General features: G+C 43.9%; 1 protein-coding gene across 6 annotated transcripts in view; it reads right to left on the bottom strand.

Moving 5' to 3' along the window:
* The window catches only part of Reps1 (RALBP1 associated Eps domain containing 1), a 64300-nt gene extending 50219 nt beyond the window's left edge, over positions 1 to 14081 (bottom strand). For all 6 annotated transcript variants that reach the window (XM_013110227.3, XM_005065848.4, XM_005065847.4 and 3 more), the window contains exon 1: positions 13827 to 14081. In XM_013110227.3, coding sequence (XP_012965681.1) covers positions 13827 to 13979 — 153 coding nt within the window. In that variant the 5' untranslated portion in view covers positions 13980 to 14081. The remainder of the gene's footprint in view (positions 1 to 13826) is intronic.
* Between the last annotated feature and the right edge of the window lie 7218 nt (positions 14082 to 21299).

Genomic DNA, 21299 nt, shown 5'->3' on the forward strand with positions numbered 1-21299 from the left:
TCTTAATATCTTCCATAGTATCAGCAAGCATATTGGGTCTAGCTGAAACTACACAATCTGTTCTTGGAGGTTCCATTTAGTTCAAGAGGCAACCACTCACTGTCATTTGGAATTTTAAGATGGTAGAAGAGTTTAGCTAGGACCTAACAATATACTGATAACGAATGAAGATACTAAAAGTGTAGAAATGCAAAAACAAAGGACAGTGTTAGAAAAGTAAAAAAGGAGAATTATCTACCTGGGAGGATTATTGAGAAGTTCAAGATGTAGACATCAAGCAAATAAGCAAATAAAACAAACATAAACTATTAAGTTGTTTCCTTGAATATCTAACTTCATATAATATAGCACTCTTTGTACCTTGATGGTTCAGATTGTTATAGATAAATTCTTCTGGGGAATGGAAATTTAATGACTACAGAAAAAGTGAGTTGGTTTATAATAACTGAAAAAAATAATTTATCATGAGAAGGATGTGTTCTAGGCCTCAAGAAGATAGTAAATAATGACAGAATGTAAAACAAAGTGCCAATAGGAACCAGTCCAAATTTAAATTAGAAAGCAGTTTGGAGCAATATACAAACTTGCAGAAGTATCTTTCATTCTTCTACCTCTAAAATATTCGATACTTAGTTCTGTGACACGCACACAACTTTTCTAGTTTTTCCTTGTTCCTTCAGATGCACCAGATAGTGAGCTAGCTGCCTCAGGCCCCTTCTCTAGTTTCTTTCACTAACAAACACATTCTGGCTGACCTTATTCATATTTATCGCATAAACTGGCATCTATATATTAAGGATATAAAAAGCATATGTTACGGAAGGCTTTGCCCAGTTTCAGACTTCTGTGAAGCTAAGCAGGCCCTCAAAAACTTCAAACAGAGGCCTACAAGATGGCTCAGCAGTTATAGGCATTTGCCTTCAAACCTGATATTCTGAGCTCAATTCACAGGACCCACATGGTGGAAGGAAACAGATTACCCCAGTTTTTCCCTGACCTTCACACATAAGCATATAGAAACACTTGCCCTGTGTGTGTGTGGGTTCACCACCTCAGAATCACCCTTTATTAGGGTCTGTGGTCTTTATTTGGGTACACTTTTGGAAAAACAAATCTCCAAACTAATTACACAGTAAGGAGGAAAATACAATGATTACTGGCAGGATCCAAGAGTGGGAGCAGCACTATGTTCACAGAAAACATAAGCAATAAAAAGTGTGATGCCAGTCTGAAGAATGAACAATTTTTTCTATTATTAAAGCCAAGAGACTGCAAATTTCAAGTTTTCTTGCAGAGCAGAGCAAATGAAACTTATCTGATCACATTCTAAGAAGCAGGCCCTATGTGCGCACGGCTTACACACATTTCCACTAGTGTTCATTACCAATCTTCAGAACTGGCATCAGCAGGAAAAAGTCTCAGCAGGTTAAGTTATCAGATCAGGGTGAGAAGTTAATAAGCACCAAGTAGAGATTCAAATCTGAAGCTGTCACATTCCAAAGTCTATGCTATTTTAACTAAACTCAATGCTTGTTGACATGGAAAGTTACAAAGGTGTTTAAATGCTTTTCTCTGGGATGTAATGTAGGACTCTAGAAGAAACACTCACTCTACATCAACTACTCATGTAACATGGCAGCATGAAAACTCCAAGCCATGACCCCCAAGTCATAAATTCAACATAAAAGACATCGACTGTGCTCTTAGTTTCTAGTCAATAATTTCCCTTTTCAAGGCTACTAATATTTCTACATCCACATCTACATTTTGCTCAACTCATAGGCAAAAAGAATTAACAGCCATTATTAGATCAACACTCTCTACAACCTATTTTTATACAAAGGAATATAATAATTGTGACTCCTGGACCCCAGACCTGGCTGCCTATGAAAACTCAAGAAGAATTAAATGGAGATGTCACATCAGTCCATCTAAGTAACATCAGAAGCCAGCTGTTTACAAAGAGTCATAGTAGTGCCTGACTGATATTTCAGTTCCCAAGTAATAAAGACTACTACTATATTAAGATTATAATTTGGCAGACATGACTATTTCAAATTCAGAATTCTGGAGCATTACATTTATGCAATTTTCCACAAAAAATACGATATCCCAATTAAGAATAGTAAGGTCTGTGCTAGATTGAACGAGATGCTCCCACGAAGTCTTGGGCACTTGACTACTTGGTCCCCAGTTGATAGCTGTTTGGGAATGATTAGCAGATATGGGCTTGCTGGAGGAAGTATGTCACTGGGATGGGCTTTGAGGTTTCAAAAGACTCATGCCACTTTGAGTTAGTCCCTCTCTACTTCCTGTTTGTGGTTCAAGATATGAGCGAGCTCTCAGCTGCTGCTCCAGCCTCCTTCAACCTGTCCCACCATCATGATTCTGTCTAGAGCCCTGAGCCCCAAATCCACTCTCTATATATGTTGCCTTTGTTGTGATGTTTTATTACACCAACAGAAAAGTTAGTAATGTATCACCCAAAATCCAAAGACAGAAATTGGTCTCAAGTCATTTTAAGTCATCATTTTGAGCCCCTTCTAAGTCTAACAAACCATGTGTGTACAGAGTAAGTCAACTGGGTATGACGGCACATGCATGAACCTAGGTGCTGGGGCTGAGACAGGAGGATCACTTGAGTTTAAGGGGAAAAATTCATTCATTCATTCATTCATTCAATGTTCATTGATTGGTGTTTTGCCTGCATGTATGTCTGTGTGAGGGTGTTGGATCCTCTGGAACTGGAGTTACAGACAGTTGTGAGCTGTCATGTGGATGCTAGGAATTGAACTCAAGTCCTCTGGAAGAGCAGCCAGTGGTCTTAACTGCTGAGCCATCTCTCTAGTCCCTAGAGGGAAAAATGTACATATACAGAGTACCCCTGACACACAGACAAAATGAATAACTAGTACCCAGACATGCTTCAACACTGTGTGTCAGACAGGGTGCCACATGCCCATTATCCCAACATCCGGAAGATGGAGGCAGGAGAACCAGGAATTCAAAGAGATCTTCAGCAATATAGTGTATCTGGGGCCAGTCTAGGCTATGTTAGCCGAAATTAGCAAGCAAGCACACTCAGTTCTAATAACTCTTCATGTGGCAAGTTACATATAAGTCTATCTTCAAAACCTAAGTCCCTCGCCAAATGCCAGTTTACATTAAATTATGCTGCAGTTTGGTAAATAAAATTGTACACACAGTGCAGTCCTTCACACATGACAAATTCTTGATTCAAAGAATTAGAGCTGTGAAGCATAATGTTTAGAGCATAATACTACTTACCGAGTTGAAATCAGGCTTACAGTACTGTGTAGCATCACATCCTACAAGTTTAGAACTTCCTTATCCCAGAATGATCCCCTCCAGGCTGCCACTCCTGCCCTGGCATTAGGGAACCACCAATGCCTGTCATTTATGGACTTTTTCCACAGACATTTTTTCTATAAAATCTTATATAATGCAATACAACAGGTACTCCTTTGTGTCTGGCTTCTCTCATTCAGTATGTTTCTAACATTTTCTTTGTTGCAGCCTATATCAGAAACTTGTTCCTTTTGATGGCGGATTATTATTTCACTTTAGGGATATACCATATTTTATTTGCCAGTTACTAACTGATGGGTACTTGGGCTGCTTTTCAGATTTGCTACCGTGAATGGTGTACTGTAAAGGTTCTAACAAAGAATTCTTTGAACATTTTCTCATTTCTCTTGGGTAGATATCTCTTGGGTAGAGCTGCTTATTCCTAGGTAAATTTATGTTCAACTTTTAAAGAAATGCCCAGTGTTTTCCAAAACAGCTATGTGCCACTTACATTCCCAAGAGCAGCATGAGAGTATTCTATTCTCTCCACAATACCAAGTGTTAAGTCTTTAATTGCAGCCTTTCAAATGACAGTTATCACTGTGATTTAATGTTATTCCCCAATTATTAATGATGTATTCTGGAAGATCTTTATCATGTTTATAACATGCAAATATCTTTCCCAAATCTGTATTCTTTATACTTTCTTAAGTATTCTCTGTAATAGTAAATGTTAAGATTTAACATTTTTTGGATAATATCCAATTTATAAGTTCTTTTCTTCATGGTTCATATGCTCTCCATGTTGTATCTAAGAACTGAGGTTAACCCAAGGTAGCAGAGATTTTCTTTATGGAATTATCTAGAAGTTTCATGGATTTAGATTTGACAAGTAAGCACATAGTCTATTTTGAGATAATTTTTGTACACTGTGTGATTTATAACCAAAATGTTTAAGTACATTTTCCCCTACGTACACTGTTTTAGAACCATCTGCTGAGAATACCCTTTTCCCAGTGAACTATCCTGAGACATTCCCCAAAATGAACTAACTATATGTGTAAAAAAAATAATTTCTGAATTCTCAGTTCTGATCACTGGTCTGTGTGTTTGACCTCAGGCCACTCTGTCCTGATTAGCACAGCGTTGTAGTCAATGTTTAGAACGGGAAGGGTGGGCCGAGTCTCCAATTTTGTTCCTGTATCTTCTTCCAAGTCTTTGGGACTAGCTAACAAAATCTGCAAGGACTTTATTAAGTCTCAGTATTAATAATAAACTAGCCAGGGCAATGCCTGGTGGTAAGGACAAGAGAGAGCATTTAGTCTGACCAACCCGGCAATTCCAGGTCCAAACCGGAGTTATGTGTTGGCCCATCCCAATATTCAGCCCACTTGTGACCTGCTGGAGCAGGTGAAGGGACTGGTCCTGCAGACCCAACGCTGCAGGGCCTCCATAACACAGGGCAACAACAGGATAACTAAGAGGAGTCCCAGTGAGGGCCCGACATCCGATTGTGTAGCAGAAACCGGAGGTCCTAATCCAGACCATGACTCTTTGCAATGAACACTTTGCTTACAAGACATATAGATAAAAGGCTTAGTGCGTGACTCACTGTCACACTATAGCTTCCATGATAATGAGATTCATTTTTCTCTTTTTTTCCTCTTTTTGACTTAATTTTATTGGGGGGGAGTTGCAAGGGCAGATACCAAGGGACCGGGAAATGAATGGGATCTAGATGCATGATACTGAAAGGAAATAAGAGAAAGTCTTTAAAAAATATTCAGCCTTCAAAACTAGACACATAACTAAAGATTTATTTAAATCTTTAGATTCTGTGTAATATTTTATAGTTCAGTGTAAAAATTTTAGTGCTTTGTTTATTAAGTTTAAACCCTAAAACTTTATATCTTTTTGATGCTACTGCAAATGTTTCCTACTATTGTATGCTGACTTCCTGTCATTACATTGTTAATCTAGCTTCAGATTACAGGAGAAAGCAGAAGCCACTGGGCCGGAACACTTCTCCACTAAGCTATATACCTTCCTACTTGTCTCCCTGTGTTCATACTGAAGCAATGGGCCTTTCCAGAAGCCTATGGTCATGATGCAGACCACGTCTGCTCCCTGGAGGACATTTTTTTCCTTCTCCCCCTCAGCAGTCCTAACAACTGAAAGTATGCCTCACTAAAGATTCCCTTTACCAGCCGGGTGGTGGTGGTGCACGCCTTTAATCCCAGCACTCGGGAGGCAGAGGCAGGTGGATCTCTGTGAGTTCGATGTCGGGCTGGACCGACAGCCTCCAAAACAATACAGAGAAAACCTGTCTCATAAAACAAACAAACAAACAAAAAACCCACCTCATTCATCCCCCCTTCTATTCAGCTGACCCTGACCTGGATCTGTTCACTCTCATGGGCAAACTATCTTTTAAAAAGCTACCTATGTGCGCCATCTCTAGTCCTCTGGTTTCCATTTATTCCTTAGATCATTCAAATCTGGCATGTATCACAACTAGTCCATGAAAACAAGGCTCTAAGAGTTACCAATACATCTAGGTTTCTAAATCAAACCAATGGCTTTATTATTTCTGCTCACATTTCTCAGCCTCTCAGCCAAATGAAATCTCAATGCAGTTGGCTCTCACCTCCTTGGAACACTTGATATGCATTTTGGCATCCCCAGCATGTTACACATTATATATTCTCCCTTCAACCATTCTGGCTGCCCTTAGCCTCCACCCTAAGGCTTTCTACCTCCCAACTCAGAGATGTTCATTGCTCCTTCAGACTCATTTGTTAAACACTTTTTTCTTCTTTATTAGTCTTTTCTTCACTAATTTCATAGGTTACTGTTTTCAATTTGCCAACAAAGTAAAAATCTTCAAGTCTTCCTCTCAGAGATCTTCTGTGGTAAAGTTCGTAAGTGACACGCAGGCTTCCATAAATTTAAAATGAACAAAGGAGAATCTTTAAATTCATCATTACTCCTTTACCAAAACAGCACCTCCTAGAACCCACCCCTCTGCCGACCACCCAATAGTGACAAGTCCAACAGTATCCTCATGCTCTTTCTCCTTTCTCACATCCCTTATTTATTACCATGGCTTCCTACTTTCAACTAAACAATCTCAATTACACCCACACCTCTCTACTTGGCTGCCTCTCTTTAAGCCACTACTGTTCCCCACATGGACTACTTCCTATCCTCTGGGCAATCTGCTCACCTTCCCCAGTTATGAGTGGTCTTTAAAAATACAATTCAGATGTTACTCCCTTGAAAAATGTACAGATTCCTATTAAGACCTCAAGTGCCCACAGTAAGTGGTCCCTTCCATTCTCCTATTTCTTCCACTAATGCACAGCTTCTCATCTTAGGTACATCATCTCTTCGCAGCCCCAGACCCTTCACAGTCCTCGATATGCTGTCTCACTTGCTCCCATCCTAGCACTGCCCGTCCATACCTCCTCTGAGATGTCTTCCCTTTCATTTAAGTCTCACTGCCTTCGTATCAGTGGTCCTCCAAGATCGCACCCAGTTCTTTTCAACACTACCGCAGACATACACATAATGGCAGAGACAATGGTTGATCCTTCACCATTACATACATAGCCTGGAGGTAGAGAGTGCCCACAAGGAAGTGGTATATAAAACTGATTTAAGAAAGATGACCCTTCAGCATTTCGCAAGTCCACCATAAGACTTCGGTACCACAGGGTCACATGAATCTTACTAGGCTAGAACAAGCTAGCAACATCAAGTTAAATGCAAAATGTTGCATAACTATGTTTTTTGAGCAGATGTCCAGTGTGTTCACCAGAATCCCAAATGACTCAACAACAAAAAAATAACACATACTAACAGATTATGACTTTGTCCTTTAACAAAACAGACCTCAAATATAATTCTTGAAACAAAACAGTAAAGAGATGTATTTTTTTAAAGCCCAAGTCCTGTAATTAACCAATCTTAAGAAATATGAGCTGGGCACAGTGGTGCACATTTTTAATTCCAGCACTAGGGAGACAGAGGCGGGCAGATCTGAGTTCAAGGCCAGCCTGGTCTTACAGAATGAGTTCCAGGGCTACGCAGAGAAACCCTGTCTCGAAAAGGAAAAACAACAACAACAAAAAGAAAACAAAAAAACCACCACAACAAGAAAAAATAGATATGGTAAGTAATTAGGTTCCATCAGACTAATTTCCCCTACACAGGTTAACAAGGAAGAACTGAATGAAGATATCTCCCACAGCATCTTGGTTACTTTTCCATTGCTGCGATTGAGCACCATGACAAAAGAAGCAGTTCATTGGGTTGAACAGTTTCAGAGGGTTAGAGTCTGCTGACAGCAGAGCAAGGGCAGGGCGGCAGGAGCAGGCGAGAGAACTCACGCCTTGATCCACAAGCAGGAGGCAGAGAAAGCACACTGGGAATAAGTGAGTCTTTTGAAATCTCAAAGCTCATCTGCAGTGACGCATCTCCCTCCAAAAATGCCATTGTTTCCAAATCTTTCCCAAACAGCTCGGCCAACTGGGAACCAAGCACTCAAGCACATGAGCCTAAGGGGTCATTCTCACTCAAGCCCGACACAGGAGAAAGGCTTCATTTCTCTTTTTAAACTCCCACTGGTCAGACACCTTGAAGAACCAATACAATCTTGGCCTCAGCTTCTTTTATTGGCCAATACAGCACTCCAGGCTTTAGTTTTCCTCTTAAATGACCCACAGAATGTGAACAAACCAACCAAGGTGCTACAACAGTGAGCAGTGCACCGTTTTCTTGAGGGTGTGGCTGGACAGAGTGGCCTCAGTGCACAAAGACAATCACTTGAATCAGAAATCCAGAAAACCCAACCCAGCCACTTCATGTGTGGTGATCCGGGTGAAGTGATGTCAAGGCCACAAAACTGGCTGAAGCCAGCCTCTGTTTGGTGCTCCTTAGACCAAGGCCTTATGTTGTTTTCTACTGTCACAATGCTTGCAGTAAGTTCCCAAAACACTAAAACTCGGGGCATGAAGGAAGGTAAGGCTCCAATTAGCATGATGTGAATTCCAAAAGTAAGCATGACAAGCTGTATAAAGATGTCAGCTGTGACTTCTTTCATAAGCAGTGCATGGGAAAATGTTTAATTACGTTTTTACTCCACAAAGAGTTTAGTGATTTAGAAATTACAAAAAAAAACCCCACAACTTGAGAGTAGCAAACTGACATTTTATTAAGTTTCTAATATCCAGTGAATAAATTTTGTAACTAACTCAAGTTAACAAGAGAAAAAGTGGCTTATATTTTATTGTTGTTGCTTTTCTCCCATTAAACTTGTTATCTTATTCAAATAGTCTACCACGCTATTGTTCAACACAACTGCTGGCAAACTTCAGTAAAAGGACGCTCAGTACTCAGAGCTCCTATCAGCGATCACACATGCAAAGTCTGTGCTAGTTTTGACATTTCCCAGAAAAAGATATTTTTAAAAAAGTGAAAGCTAAGAAGATATACTGATTAATGTAGTAAATAATATACTTTTTTTCCTATTCTTTGAAAAATAAGTTGAGTCTTGAAAAGTTACAACACTGAAAATCTTCAGCAGACAGCAAAATTGATGATTAAACCCTGTAGGCCAGATCTCCAATTCCTGCTCTGGAACAAAATGTCACAAAACAATAGTTCTCTTGGTCAGCTGACAATGTCTTCAACAATAAGCCCAGAGCCCCTAAAACATCTTACTCTGCTATCCCAGGTCAGCACTGATGACATAGGAGGCCAGTCTTACTCTGCTATCCAGGCCAGTACTGATGACATAGAGGAGTCCCTGTCTCAAGACACAAACACTTGGGTGCTGGAGAAATCACTGGGTGGTTAAGAGCACTGGGATCAATTCTCAGCATCCGTATGCTGGCTCACAATAGTCTAACTCCAGTTCCAGGGGATCTGACACCCTCTTTTCACCTCTACCAGCACAAGCACGCTTATGGTGCAGACACACGTGTGACAAAACGCCCGTGTACATAGAAAGAAATATTTGTTTAAAAAGAAACAAATACTAACAAGTGTCTGATAGTGTAATAATATGAAACTGTGACTGTCTGTACCCAGGAAGTACCAGAAGAATCCACCTCTCTCCAAAGTGACTGTTTCAAAACATCATAAAAATTAAACTCTTCACTATGCAAAAGAAAAGGTCTACATACAACTCAAAAGCAATCTCAAATCCTTACTTTGTATTAAGTGCGCACAATTCAAAGGTGGCCTGATTTAACTGCATTCCTCACATGGCCCCATAACCAGGTGGCAAGCGATAATGGGAAGGGAAGAACATTCACTATTTGTAAACAAGTTAACTTCTCTGCCTATCAAGTTCCTGGTTAACAAGAACGATGCCCACCTCACAGGGCTGTTGCAGGACCAGATGAGTTCCTGACTGGTAAATAGAGCACCCAATAGAACCCAACCACTGCCTCCTTCAGACCTAGGCCCTCTGTTCTTTGTTCTCTACCCTCATTTCTCCCGATGACTCAGCCCTCTCTTGGGACTTTTATTAACAAATGTTGAAAAATACTGGATCAATCAAGGTCTGCTCCCTGCCCTCAACATAGGTGAGGAAGAGGCCTCCAACTTGTGAACAGAACCATCGTGCATCATAAGTAAAATATGTTTCTACTCACTGAAGGTTAGCACCATCCCCAAATGCTGGACAATCACACAGCAGTCACCCTTACCATTCCTCTTTACGGTATGAGGCCCTCCCCCTGCCCCATTTCCAATTAGAGTGGTGTCTAAAAGTGAAGAACCCTTCCCACCATCTCCATCTAAATTATGCCAAATAGTCCATACTTACCAGGTTTACTGTCAGAACGCCTAGAACCCTTGCCTCATTTCCTATCCCACCGCCAGAGTCCAGGCCTGGTCTCAAACCTCCACAAATCTCCACAATCCTAACATTGTGAGAAGGATAAGTCTTGTACGGGTAGTCCCATGTGCTCTGGGCTATTAAATAGGATCTCTGGTCTCTACCCATTCAGTACATGTCAATAAAACCATTCCCTCCCCCATTTCACAACAGCCCAAAATGTCTGTAGACACTGACAAACAGCCTGAGAGAACAAAAACACTCCTATACACTGCCCTCTCGAACTCTATTCTCTGTTTTTAAATATTTCATTTCTTAAAAAAATACTTTATGAGGAGTGTGAGGCATATGCCATAGCTGGTCTTGGGGAGTTAGAGGACAGCTTATGGGGGTCATTTTTTTCCCCTTCCATCATGTGGGTCCTGGGGATCAGAGGGTCATGAGGCTTGGCAGCACATGCCATCACCTATGGAACCATGTCGCCAGTCTCCTGACCCCAGGCTTTCAGTGGTGCTGGCCCAGTTCCTCACCATTTCCTATCTCTGACAAAAAATCAGCTCCCAAGATAAGCAGACTTGAGCTGCTTTCCTCTCCTGCATCACTGACAAATGCCTCCTAGAGTACTTTCATGAATCATTTCTTTCAAATACTCTTCACAGCTAGTTCAAAACTCCCCATCCTGCCTTGATAATCTGGACTCAATGAAGTAATATCCCACAAGGCACTGCCCATGGTAAGTAAGGATAGCTACCCAGCTGCCCTTCAGAAATACACCTCCCGCTGATTTCTCCATTCTACTGCTGTCACTCTGGTCTGGATGTCTACTCCCCAGCACCCATGCCAGATGTCTCTGCAAGAGCCTCCTTCCTGCCCTCTAATATCTCTACCCCACAAAGCCAAAAATGTCCATGCCTCTCCACTGCCTACTGAAATATGTATAAATCTCCTGCCTTCAGTCTTTAGTAATATGACCTCCTTCTAACTGCTTCATTATCTCCAAATACACTTTAGCCTAGGTAAAATCTTACTATCTACCAGTCTATTTTGTCCCTGGTTTGGAAGTCCACTCGAATTGTGTCCAGTTTATATCCTCTTTGGGCTGGAGAACACGATGGACCTCCTCCCCTCATCCTTTTCTTCACACACGATGGACCCTGTAATTCAGAGTCCTGGGGAGCACCTGTGCTTCTTCTGGTTCCCTGCAATACCTTGCTCAGGAAAGGGTACAGAAATCTGTTACCTTACTTGAATTGTCCCAGATGCTTCTCATTGGAAAGCAATGGAGGGCTGTTTTCAGAAAATCTCAAAACCCCTTTCAGAGATCAGCCCACATTCCCCTTGTCTCACATTTCTAGATCTTAGTATTCCAAATTGCTATTCAGTTCAGGTTGGATATCCCTTATCAGTAATGCTTGAGACTTAAGTGTTTTGAGCTTTTTTTTTCCCCCTTCAGGTTTTGGAATGTTTGCTTATACACAATGAGATATCTTGGGGGTGGGAACCAAGTTTAAAGAGAGTTCATTTATATCTTAGATACACCATTTTCACACAGTGAGTGTAAATATAAAAAAATGATAATTCTGCAACCAAGTTTCATGCTGTGTAATTTTCCAACTTGTGTTATTTTGGCCCTCGAAGTTCTGAATTTCGGAGTATTACAGATGTTTTGAACAGGGACACTCAATCTGAACTCGGGAAATTCCAACAGTTTCCAACTTGTAACTCAATCCAAATATTTAAGCTATTTAAACTGTCTATGCACAAAGACAATAGAAATTTATTTTCAAATACTAACACAATTGAGTAAAACATTAAAGGAAGTTGGATTTAACTGAACATATTTCAGCTGGAGGTTAATGGATACTAACTTGTGAACCCTAAACAGTACATTTAAACATCCTAAAGCCTTGTGTACCATCAAAATGACAAAAGTCAGTTTGTCAACTCTGTTTCAACCCTGTGCCCCCAAAGATATAACCCAAAATAGAGTTTAGGAAGCTTCTCCTTCATCTTTAGCCCTAAAAGAGGTGTTTTATATCCACAAAAGGAGCAGAATCATTAACAAGCATGTTTTGAGTTCGGTACCAAATCCCATCAGACACTAGCCCCACAATGCCACCATTAACCCATAAACAAACTACAAGTTGTTTTGTGCGTTTTAAGCTAAAACTGGTTTCCACATTGTGGAAGGTCCATAAAAACAAACACATTGAGCACACAACAGACTCTACCTAGCTGCCAAAGCCTACAATAGTCCCCATGTGGTCCTTGTCAGCAGTGTGGGTCTGAAGACTTACTGGTATCTGAGACACTCACCTTTCCCCACCACATCCCCAAGGTTAAAAAGGACCATACAAAAACAAAAGGGGAGAACTCATTCTCTAAGCCAAAGCAGATGCAACTTCTACATCAGAGGTGTGTGTAAAAATGTTTAGATAGCACAGGACTTTTGTGAGAAGAAAACTGACTTTCACTCCACGATGAACCTACAAGAACTCAAGGCTGAAGAGGCAGAGTGCTGGCTGGCACTTAACAGGAGACTTCTGTCAAAGACTGGAGCCTCCTGGCCCAGCTGGCACCTGTAATCCAAGCACCTAAGCAGTTTGGGGTGGGGGGTGGGCGCTGAGTTCAAGGCAAGCCTGAACTATAGGGCAAGCAGCTGTGTCAAAACATTAAAATAAACTAAAACCTGGGCCAATATCTGCTCCACTACCTCATTCCCGTGTGTTTAGACATTCGGATAACCGGCTCGGATCAATATTAGGATGAAAACTTTCAGAACGGTTCATGACATGCAGTTTAAATAGGCTCTTACTGCTAGCAGCTATGAATCATTAAGTAGCAGCATGAACGCTCATCACAAATATTAGATAGGGACTTCTACGAAGCCTCCTGTAAAGCCAGATGACAAAGAAGGTTAAACTAACCATGCTCGCTGCTTGCTACAGGGCGGAACTACACACATTTCTTCGATACCAGCTGCTCGACATATCCAAACCAAATCCACAAGATCCACCAACTATTACCCAATGACCACTTGGAAGATACCGTCCACCGGACACTGGTCACCCGTCCTACTAACAAGTTCTTTTCACATCTCCACGCAAGGTATTAGCCAGAAGTTCAAATTTCTTAAGTCTCCCTAAGAACACAGCTTCCTTAAAAAATTAAAAGCAAAAATAAAAATAACCTGCTTCTTGGATACCTTAAGTCTAACCAAAAAAACAAAACAAAACAAAACCCAAAACCCACAAAACTCACTTCCTCGAGTCTGTTCGGCTCACTCAAGAATCCAAATGGCATTGTGCCTGCCTAGCCTCGTAACTTTACTGTTGTGCAGGACCCGAAAAGCTTGTGCAGATGGGAACACATTACCAGGGGCTAGGATTCACACTCACTCACAACCCGGGCGCCTTCCCGGGAAGTTGGTCTTCCAGGGCACAGGCTGACCCGGGGGGGATGCGGGCTCGGGCTCCGCAGACCCCCACCCCACCCCCACGGGGCGACCCCTCCCCCTCCAGGAGTCCCGGGGTACCCGCACCTGCGGCCTCGGTCCGCAGCGGGTGATGAGCCCCTCGGGGGCAGGGGGAGGGACCGGCCCTTCCGTGCTCCCGCTCCCGCAGCGCGAGGCCCGCGCGACCGACCCGGGGAGGGGACGCGGCGGCCGTACCTGGAGGACCACGTCGTTGGGCAGCTGCGCGGCCCGGAACAGCTCGAGCACCCGCCCGTTGACCACCACCTTCTTGGTGCTCTCGATGTCGCAGTAGGAGAAGAGATCCGAGTAGTATTTCTGCTCGGCGTCGCTCAGCGTCAAGCCTTCCATCTTCGCCTCGGCCCGGCGGCCGCCCCGCCCCGCATGCACCACCGGGGCCGCCGGCCCCGCAACCCGGGGCGGCCGGCGGGGGGACTCGTGCGCCCGGGCACGGCCCTCGTCGCGGGGCCGCAAGCTCGCGGGGCCCTGGGGCAGCGGGCGGCGCTCGGCGGCGCTCGGCCGCGGGGCTCGGCGTGGGTAAAGGAGGCGGCGGCCGCGGGGCTCGGCTCGGCCGCGTCCCTCGGGCTTCCCGCCTCGGCTTCCCCTTCCGCCCACGCCCCCACCCCACCCCCGCCCGCGAACTTGTGCGGCTTCGGAAGTCTAAAGTTTCGGGAGCTCCGGGCTGCGCGTGGCCACCGCTCCGCCTCCCTCGGCCGCCATTGACTGCGCCCCGGGCCCGGCACTGACAGCGGCGGCCGCGCTCCAGACCCGGATGTGAGGCCGGGAGGAGAGAGCGCGAGAGGGAGAGAGAGGGAGAGAGAGAGAGAAACACCCACCGGGCTGGCTCGGCCGCTCCCGGGAGAGCGGGACGCAGCGCCCCCTGCTGGCCGGAGCGCCGCGGCGCGGGGAGCCCTGAGCGCCCTCCGCCAGGACCCTTAGCCCAGAGGGGCAACCTGGGGACCGGCCCGACTCATCCCTGTGGCAGGATTCACACAGGGCTGCTGCGGCCTCGTGGGTGGCAGCTACTGGCAGCCAGCGTTTCCCACCCGTTTGTGCCTGCTGAGGAGAGATGCATCGCTTTACTGTCCACTGCCATCTGGAAACCGTGCTCAGGTGTGGACCGCTGGCACCCAGGCCGACCTCCCACTCCCCCGAGCCGTGTCCTCTGCAAAACCAAATCTGCGAACTAGGAAGGAAAACGGTCGAAGTTTTGGTCCCCAGGAGCCGGATACTGTCGATTTAGGCCATCAACTCTGTAAACCTGTGTAGGCCTTCAGCCCACCCCAGGGCCCCCTGTCACTCAAAATGTCTTCTGTGAAAATGGTGGAGTTACACTGTCTCCAAGCTGCATTGAGACATCAGAAAGGAGTGGATCAACTCTTCTCTGGTCTTTAATCTTTTAAAACTATTTTCTCTCGGAAACCCTAAAGAAATCAGGCTGGACTTGAACTCTTGATCCCGCTGCGTTTGCTTTCCTGGTGATAGAATTCCACCACCAGACCGCTGTCTATCTTGTCAGGGTTAAATATGGAGTATTTCAGAAACATGGGCCAAGGAAGATTACACAGAGGACTTCCCACGTTCGGTTTCTAGTCTCTGTTACACATACTGTTGTTCCCCAGAGCGCTGGTCCTACAAATAGCCCCTTAAGAGGACATGATTGTAAGATCCAAAGAACTCAGCAGGCTGGGGATGTAACTCATTTGTTAGAGTACTTGCGTGCACAAAACTCCGAATTCTATTCCCAGCACTGCATATACCATGTGTGGTGGCGTTTGTCTGTAGTCACAGCATTTGGGAGGTAGAGACTCGAGGATCAGAAGCTCAACGTCATCTTCCGCTATGTAGAGAACTAAAAGCTGACCTAGAACACATGAGAGAGACCCTGTCTCACACAAACGAAGAGCCCAGAAACCGGAAGGGAGAACTCTGTGGCACCAAAACCTGCCATGCCTCATTTGAAGGCGAAGTCTAAATGAACTCCCATGCAGATGTCCCCAGTCTTTATAGATGCCACTTCAGAATGATAATTTCGTTTTACTCTACACCTTCATAGAACACTAGTATATTCACAATGGTAGACTTTATGGTGTGATCTTAAAATATAGTTCATTGAGGTAGGTGTTGATTCCTTGTTGTCACTGGCCCCTTTCCCTGCCACCTTCCCAAGGCCTAGCTGCTCTTTCTTGCCCTGGGCCTTTGTTCCTGTCTGCAGCTCTTCCCACGGATTTCCGTGGTTTAATCTCCTTTCCAAGGTTACCTTCCTGGAGAACTGTTCCTCCGACACCTGACCTATAGCTGTTCTGCTGTGCTTGCTCCTCTTATCCGACTTGTCTTTATTGCATTTTCTGCCTGATACATGTGAATCTCTGTATGTATCAATAGTGAATGATTACTGAGTATTATTGTGGCCAAAGCATTTTCTAACATTTTATACTAATTGCTACATTAATTGCAACACCCCTATGAAATAACATTTACAAGTATTTTTCTCTGTTGAGAAATGAGGGACTGGAGACCAAAAGAGAGCAGCTTTAGTAACTTTTAAGTTGCGTTGATACTAAGTATCTGGATCTAGGATTTGAAACCTGCTCAACTCTAAAATCTACCCATTCTTAAGTCCCCTAGGCCACTAACTCTATTCAGTAGAAAGAGTTTCTTCATCACCACATGCCCTAGGCCAGTACCTGGATCAGGAATGATCAAAGGAAGTTCAGCATTGATGGGATGAACTGCTGGTTTCCTAATCTGCTTTCCCATCCTAAACTTCAATAACCTCCACTTCTGCGTGCCTGTTTTACAATCCAAAGTAATTGCAAGATTGCTTCATGTGCAAGTGCTAGGTTCTGAAGTGACCTTCTTGGTTCATAATCTGTCTTTTTACCCTCCCCTGCCATTCCTCGAAAAAGCCTGTTGCTTAGTCTTCAGTGTCTCTACAGTCCAACATAGTTAGTGTATTCAAAATTATACTCTGAAGGGCTGGAGAGATGGCCCAGCAGTTAAGAACATTTGCTGTACTTGCAGAGGTACCAGGTTCCATTCCCAGCACACATAGAGTCTCACAACATCTGTAAATCCAATTCCTGGGATCTGATGCCCTGTTCTGGCTTCTGTGGACCCTGCACACACATGCTGCACATACATTCATGCGGTCAAAACACTTAAAATAAATAAGTCAAGATTATACTTTGAAAGCCAGTTATGGTGGTACAAATCCCAGGTAAAGGAAGGACTGTGAGTTCAAGCCCAGCCTGGTCTACATAATGAGACCCTGTCTCAAAAAAATAGACAGAAACCTATGCTTCGATCATATTGTCCCATCGTTAAAATGAGCTGCAAGGATTTTGTCTTCAGGAATCACAGAGTCTAGGGACCTTGTGATCAGACCTTGCAGGCCACTGCTTCCTCCCTGCATTGTCCTTCCTGTTCTCTAATGGCTAATGCTAAATTAGCCACAGCATGGACTTTATAGGATGTGAAGTTCTCTTTCCGTGGCTCTGTAAGGCTTTCCTGATGTTAAAGGTCTTTAAGCAGGAGCCTTCTTATTGGAAACCGAGGCCCAGAGGAGAGCAAAGAAATACTAGCACCAGACCAGGCATGGTAGTGCATGCACGCAGTCCCAACATTGGAGAGGCTGAGGCATGAGGATCACAAGTTCAAGGCCAACCTAAGCTGCATAGACCCTGCCTTTTAAAAAGTCACTAATAAGACTGGAGAGATGGTTCAGCAGTTAATGTCACACACTACTCTTGTAGATGACATGAGTTTGAGTCCCAGAACCCTTGTTCAGCAATTCATAACCAATTGTAACTTCAGCTCCATTAGATATAACACCTGTAGCCTCCACAGAAACCTGCACTCACATGCACGTATCCACACAGACATAAACATACATGCATGTAATTTAAAAATAAATCTAAAAATAAAAACAGTCCCCAATACCATGAATGTCAAAGAAAGGAGACAAAGTTCACTCTCTTTACTAACTAGCAGATAAACAGCCTCATTTGTCAACAATTGTTGCCTTTGACCCACAGACCCATTACTAGGATGCAGGTAGAGTACCCTGGACAACACTGATATGTAAGGTACTGTTGTGGAATATTGATTTAAGATGTGTTACGTTCGTTTACACTGTGGAATATTTGTTTAATGATGCAAAGATGTGTTGCATTCTTTTTATTGCATTTGTTTAACTCTGTAAAGCTGTGTTACTTTGCTTTTTTAAAACACCTACTTGGGGCCGGGCAGTGGTGGCACACGCCTTTAATCCCAGCACATGGGAGGCAGGAGTATCTTTGTGAGTTCGAGACCAGCCTGGTCTACAAGAGTTAGTTCCAGGACAGCCTCCAAAGCCTCAGAGAAACACTGTCTCAGAAAACCAAATAAGTAAATAAAACACCTGCTTGGTCTAATAAAAAGCCACAGAGAAACACTTTCTTGGGAGAAAGAGAGGAGAAATCTAGGATTGACAGAAGAGAAAGGAGCAAGAAAAAAAGGAGAAGAGGACACCAGGGGCCAGCCACACAGCCACACAGCCACACAGCTACACAACCAACCAAGAATAAGAAGGAAAGAAAGATACATAGAATAAAGAAAGGTAAAAAGCCCAGAGGCCAAAAATATAGTTAGAGAGAAACAGGATAATTTAAGTTAGAAAAACTGGCTAGAAACAAGTCAAGCTAAGGTTGGGGGGCATTCATAAGCAAGAGTAAGTCCCTGTGTATTTGTTTGGGAACTGGGAGCCCCAAAGAAAAACAAACAAACAAACAAGCAAACAAACAAACAAACAAGCAAGCACCGACTGCACGGTAGACTGGGATGGATTCAGAAGTGGAGGGAGCTCAGACGGATGAGGAAACCATCAAGAAAAGCTGCTCCTCCCACCCCCACCCCCACCCCCCAACCCCCAGTGGGCTGGCTGATGGGAAGGCTTAGCAGTTTCAGAACTAAGTGCGGGCTTTTCTCTGTGTCCTTCACTTCATTGATGTTTCAAGGTGTGAAGGGAAAGAAGTACAATTCACACGGTTTACCATGCAAGCCCTTTGAAGTCCAGCCCAATGTCTTTCCCGTGCATTTCTAAGCATGTCAGTTTTTAGTGACATCATCAGAAAGTTATTTTAAACAGATGGTCTATATTATATCCAAACAGATTTTAAAATGCTGGTTTTGGAGTAAGATCAAACAGTGGGTTACTGCTAGAAAATGTTTCGACTCTTCTTTTTTAACTCTAATCACTCTTTTTCAATGAAATATCTGAGTAGGATTGTATACATTTACAAAGAATTCCCCAATGATGTTCAGAAACAGTCATGTTATTTTGCATTCCCACTGTAAATGTATATGAAATGACAGTATTTTTTTTACATTCTCATAAATAATCCTCAAGTCAGTCTAAAGGGTGAATAGTGGTGTCTCACTGTGAGTCAAACCTGCACTTTTCTAATGACCCTGGGCAAAGTTTTACATATTTGCTTACTTTAGTATCTATTTTGGCTTTTGTGAAAGCCAGTATTTAAAATGTTTCCAATTTTTATGTTGAATTGGTGTGTGTGTGTGTGTGTAAAACTGAGTGCAGCTGGCTACATGAAGGCCAGAGGAGGGACTCAATCGGATCCCCTGAGCTGTAGTTACAGACAGTTACAAGCTGCCAGATGTGGGTGTTGGTCACTGAACTCTGCTCCTCTCCAAGGGTAGTATACATTCTTTTTTGCTTTTTGGTTTTGGAGCAGGGTTTCTCTGGGTAGTCCTGGCTGTCCTGGAACTCGGTATGTAGACCAGGCTGGCCTCCAACTCTGTGATCTGCTTGCCTCTGCCTCCTGAGCACTGGGATTAAAGGCATGTGCCCTCACACCGAGCAAAAGTAGTGTACACTCTTATCTGCTGAGCCCCTTGAACTGTTTTCTTATTGTTGATTTCCTGGCGTAGGTTCATCATCAAGCACACAATTCACAAGTAACAGTCCATGAATTGTTTTCTCTCCCCCCTCCATCCCCAGTGTGTGGTGTGGTGTGTGTGTGTGTGTGTGTGTGTGTGTGTGTGTGTGTTGGAACTGTCTCCCGTAGGTGAAGAAGACCTTCCTGACCCTCCAGCCTCTGCCTCCAAGTGCTAGGGTTGTTCCAGATGTAGGCTACCAGGCCTGACATCTCATGGCTTGTGTTTTTGCTCATTTAAGAATCTCCTTTGCAGAACTAAATTGTATTAATTACATTCACAGTCCTGTGACCAAAGCCCTAACAGGAGAATGGTTTATCTGGGGACTGTTCAAGAGACACAGTTCATCATGATAGGGACACTGTGCATGTGATGGCCGACTCCACCAGTGGCAGTGAGAAGCTTACAGCATAGCTCACTGATATCTCAGCAGCTGATCTCAGCAGAGATAATTCTAACTGTAAGTGAGGCTAGTTATCACCCTTAAGGTTGTCACCTCTCTGCCACCCACTTCCCTCCTACCTTTAGGTTTCATGACCTCCCCCCTAACAGTGTCCTGTGAGGGAAACATATGACATTGAAATTGAAAGGAGAATAGATTTTGAGTTAAGTCCAAGTCAAGGGCCGCCTTAAGGACATTTGATGACTGGAATTCTATTGGAGAGAGTTTGGGTACGTGTGCCTGGTCTTTTGTTTTGTGTGAGAGAAGTAGACACAAGATGATAATAAACATTAAACCCCTGGACAATGGTGTCAGTCTGGTGGGGAGGCTGGGGACTTGGAAAGAGACATTTAATAGATGGGGGAGAGGAGGGCCGTGGCAAGCACACGATGAAGGGTTATTATGTGTGAGTACTTAACCAGGAAACACCCACTGTGAGTTAGGCACAAGATGAGCAAATGAACAAAGTGACCCGCTCAGCTGATGCTAAACAGCATTCCAGCAAGCAACCAGGGTGTGGTACACTGCCGTAGGGAACTCCGTGCTCTTGTGCCTGTAATAGGCCCCATACCATGTGTTTCCATTTAACAAGTCCAAATCTCTAACCTGACAGCCACAGAAACGTGGAGTGAGCTCCTGCTGATAGAGCATCATCAGTCAGGCATTGGGGTGATGAAATCAAGCCCGTTCCATGATGGACATTTTCTTTCTTGCCACAGAGCCCCAGCAGCATCAGTATCTGAGGGCTAGTAGCCTCATCAATAATCTTACTTCCCAACAAGAGACTAAGAGACTCGTCTTACTGGACCCTTCAGAAGCCACACCTTCAGAAGCTGTAGACTTGAGAGAGTAATGGGATGGCTTTGGAAGCGACAGACATGCATCTACTTACACATGATTTTTGCACAGAATGGTCTCCAGATGACCAGATGTGTTACCCTGACTCCCTATCCCCCCCCCCACACACAGCTGTAAAACCTATCCTAAGCTACACATGGAAGATTGGTCCTCACTTTAGCCCCAGCATCCCACTCCTTGCCCCCCATGCCCCCACCCCCCTGTTACCCAATGGGAGGTTGTGTTTGAAAGAGGAGTGTATTACTAGTCCGGCTGAACTTCCAGCTATGAATGCCGTGTAGTCACCCAGGGTTCCTTGTGCTAGCAGATGAGTAGAGAACAAAAGAATCAACATCCTGAAGGGGGAACTGAACTTACTCACCGGGAGGAAATAGCACTTACTTTTCACAGCTGAGCAGGAAGCAATGGGTTTTACAACCAAGCAACCTTTTAGTGTC

Source organism: Mesocricetus auratus, unplaced genomic scaffold, assembly GCF_017639785.1.
Source record: "Mesocricetus auratus isolate SY011 unplaced genomic scaffold, BCM_Maur_2.0 Super-Scaffold_100018, whole genome shotgun sequence".
Taxonomy (NCBI): domain Eukaryota; kingdom Metazoa; phylum Chordata; class Mammalia; order Rodentia; family Cricetidae; genus Mesocricetus; species Mesocricetus auratus.